The sequence below is a fragment of the Eufriesea mexicana genome, unplaced genomic scaffold (genome assembly GCF_001483705.2).
Source record: "Eufriesea mexicana isolate 0111107269 unplaced genomic scaffold, ASM148370v2 scaffold1146, whole genome shotgun sequence".
In the NCBI taxonomy this organism is placed as follows: Eukaryota; Metazoa; Arthropoda; class Insecta; order Hymenoptera; family Apidae; genus Eufriesea; species Eufriesea mexicana.
The window spans coordinates 932970-935398 of record NW_016909275.1 but is presented as its reverse complement, the minus strand read 5'-3'; the positions used below and the strand labels follow the sequence as shown (position 1 = coordinate 935398).

Here is a 2429-nt window from a genome sequence, read left to right as displayed (position 1 = left end):
CCACCTCCACCTCCACCTCCACCTCCACCTCCACCTCCACCTCCACCTCCACCTCCACCTCCACCACCACCGTCACCGCCACCACTACCACCACTACCACCACTACCACCACTACCACCACTACCACCACTACCACCACTACCACTACCACTACCACTACCACTACCACTACCACTGCCTCTTCCTCAATCACTACTGCTACACTACCGTTACCACACTATTACAACTACCATAACTACCTCGATTATCACCACCACCACTACCACAATCACAAACACTACCACTATCACCACCAACTATTACTACTACTAGTACTACTACTACTACTAATGTTACTGTCACTGTCAATACTACTAATATTACTGCTATTGCTGCTACTGCTATTGCTAATACTGTTATTATCATTCATTATTATAATATTATGTTATGTTATATTATCTTAGATCACATTTTATCATAATATATTATATTATACTTTATTATATATTATATTATATTACATTACAATTATTAACTGTTCATTTTCAAATTATTTTTAGATGCATTTCAATTAAATTCTTAATTTTTAATATAAAGTTAAGATGTAATATTTGGCACATGAATATAATAAAAGGCATGGTTCATTATCAATGAATGACTATAGATTCATTGTCAGTGAAAGTAAATAAATAATGTGTATACATGGTTCATTAAATAAGTTTTGCAATTGTGCAAGACCCATTCCCTTAACTATGTAGTGATAAATTTTTTTTTTTTTTGTGGATGAAATGTATATAATAGTGGCTGTTTTATATTTGTGCATGGTACTTTAAGGTGCACAGTCATAATTGTTTAATATGTATTGAATATATGTCTATTATACTTATGCACGTTCAGGTTTAGTCCTTTATTATTGAAATGCACCGCTGACAGATCTGTAAAGACTGACGATTCGAACATGGTGAACGGAGTGGACGAGGCTGTTTCAAATGCACACACAGTGGAAGATTCTGAACAAGTATCTAGGTGTGAATGTAATGTCTCTACTGCCTCACAAAATTCCCAATCTCAAGTGGGAGTGTCTTCTACTTTCCCTGTTGTAAGTATATTCCTGTTTATATATTATATATAATTTGTACATTTTTCTTCCAAAATAAATTGTATAACAATATATGTAATACTTCATTATATAATACTATAGTTAGACAAATAGTATTGAAAAATTAATGTAAAAAGTGTAAAAATATCTTACTAAAATAATTTAGAAACATAAATATTGTTTTATTTTTACTAATAGCATATAGGAATTTAGCAATTTAGCATTGATATATATAACTTTCATAATTATTTAAAAAATGATTATAGTTAATAACCACCATTAACCAAATAAAATTTTTAAGATCGTGTTATATAGAACATTTTGTGTTTATATAAGTGGGATTTCAGTTTGTAATATATATTTTTCATTATAGGATCTTACAAGACCGAGTTATGCCCAAGTAGCACAACACTGTCGCGAACTACCTTGTACAAAACATAAGACAGATGAAAGGGATGGAAATGTGTAAATCAATATGTAAGTAAAAATCTTTTTTGTTAGTTATTTAATTTTTATTAATTTTTATTTTTATTTTATCAGTTAATACTATCCAAAAATTCTAAACAAAATTTTAAATAATATATAATGTTAAAGAGATAGTGAAACAAATATTATTGCAGATACAATCGCAGTGAATTTCAATATTTAGCTGTTATTCTTCATCTGGATTATATGGATTATGTACCACTGCTTTTATCCTACACTGGATATAGTGGGTATGAAGAAAACTTTTTACATTGTACAGTGACTTCGCCTACAATGAATGTGGTATCAATTAACTATGAAACATAAAAAAAATTGTTTGAAGAAACTCTAATTCGCTGCATATTTAAAAAAAAAAAATACGTTTGCTGGCAGGATAATACATTGTGTAGAAGAGTATTGTTATTGCTTTGGTTCTGTGATTTTGGAGGTACATATTTGTTAGCTTGTAAAAATGTTAAACTTTCATAATCATAATCATCATCATCATCATCATCATCATCATCATCATCATCATCATCATCATCATCGTCGTCGTCGTCGTCGTCGTCATTGTTGCTGTTATTGTTGCTGTTGTTATTATTACTATTATTATTATTATTATTATTATTATTATTGCTGCTGCTACTACTACAATTACGGCTACTTCTAATGTTACTGTTGCTCCTCTTACTACTATTTATACTATTATCATTACTATTACTGCTACAACTATTGTTTTTACTACTGTTACTGTGACTAATACTAGTATTATTACTATTGCTGTTGCTCCTACTATCGCTACTACTATTACCACTATTACAACCATTATCAGCACTGCGACTACCAATAACACCGCCACCACCACCGTCACCGCCACCGCCACCGC

General features: G+C 31.0%; 1 protein-coding gene across 6 annotated transcripts in view; it reads left to right on the top strand.

Annotated features, from left to right (window-relative positions):
• Positions 1-2015, top strand: part of LOC108547662 (La-related protein 4B) — a 16222-nt gene extending 14207 nt beyond the window's left edge. For 5 of the 6 annotated variants that reach the window (XM_017900277.1, XM_017900274.1, XM_017900276.1 and 2 more), the window contains 3 exons: positions 877-1078; positions 1452-1555; positions 1699-2015. In XM_017900277.1, the coding sequence (XP_017755766.1) occupies positions 877-1078; positions 1452-1547 (298 nt within the window). In that variant the 3' untranslated portion in view covers positions 1548-1555; positions 1699-2015. The remainder of the gene's footprint in view (positions 1-876; positions 1079-1451; positions 1556-1698) is intronic. The other variant, XM_017900278.1, reaches the window with a different exon arrangement.
• Positions 2016-2429: the final 414 nt, after the last annotated feature.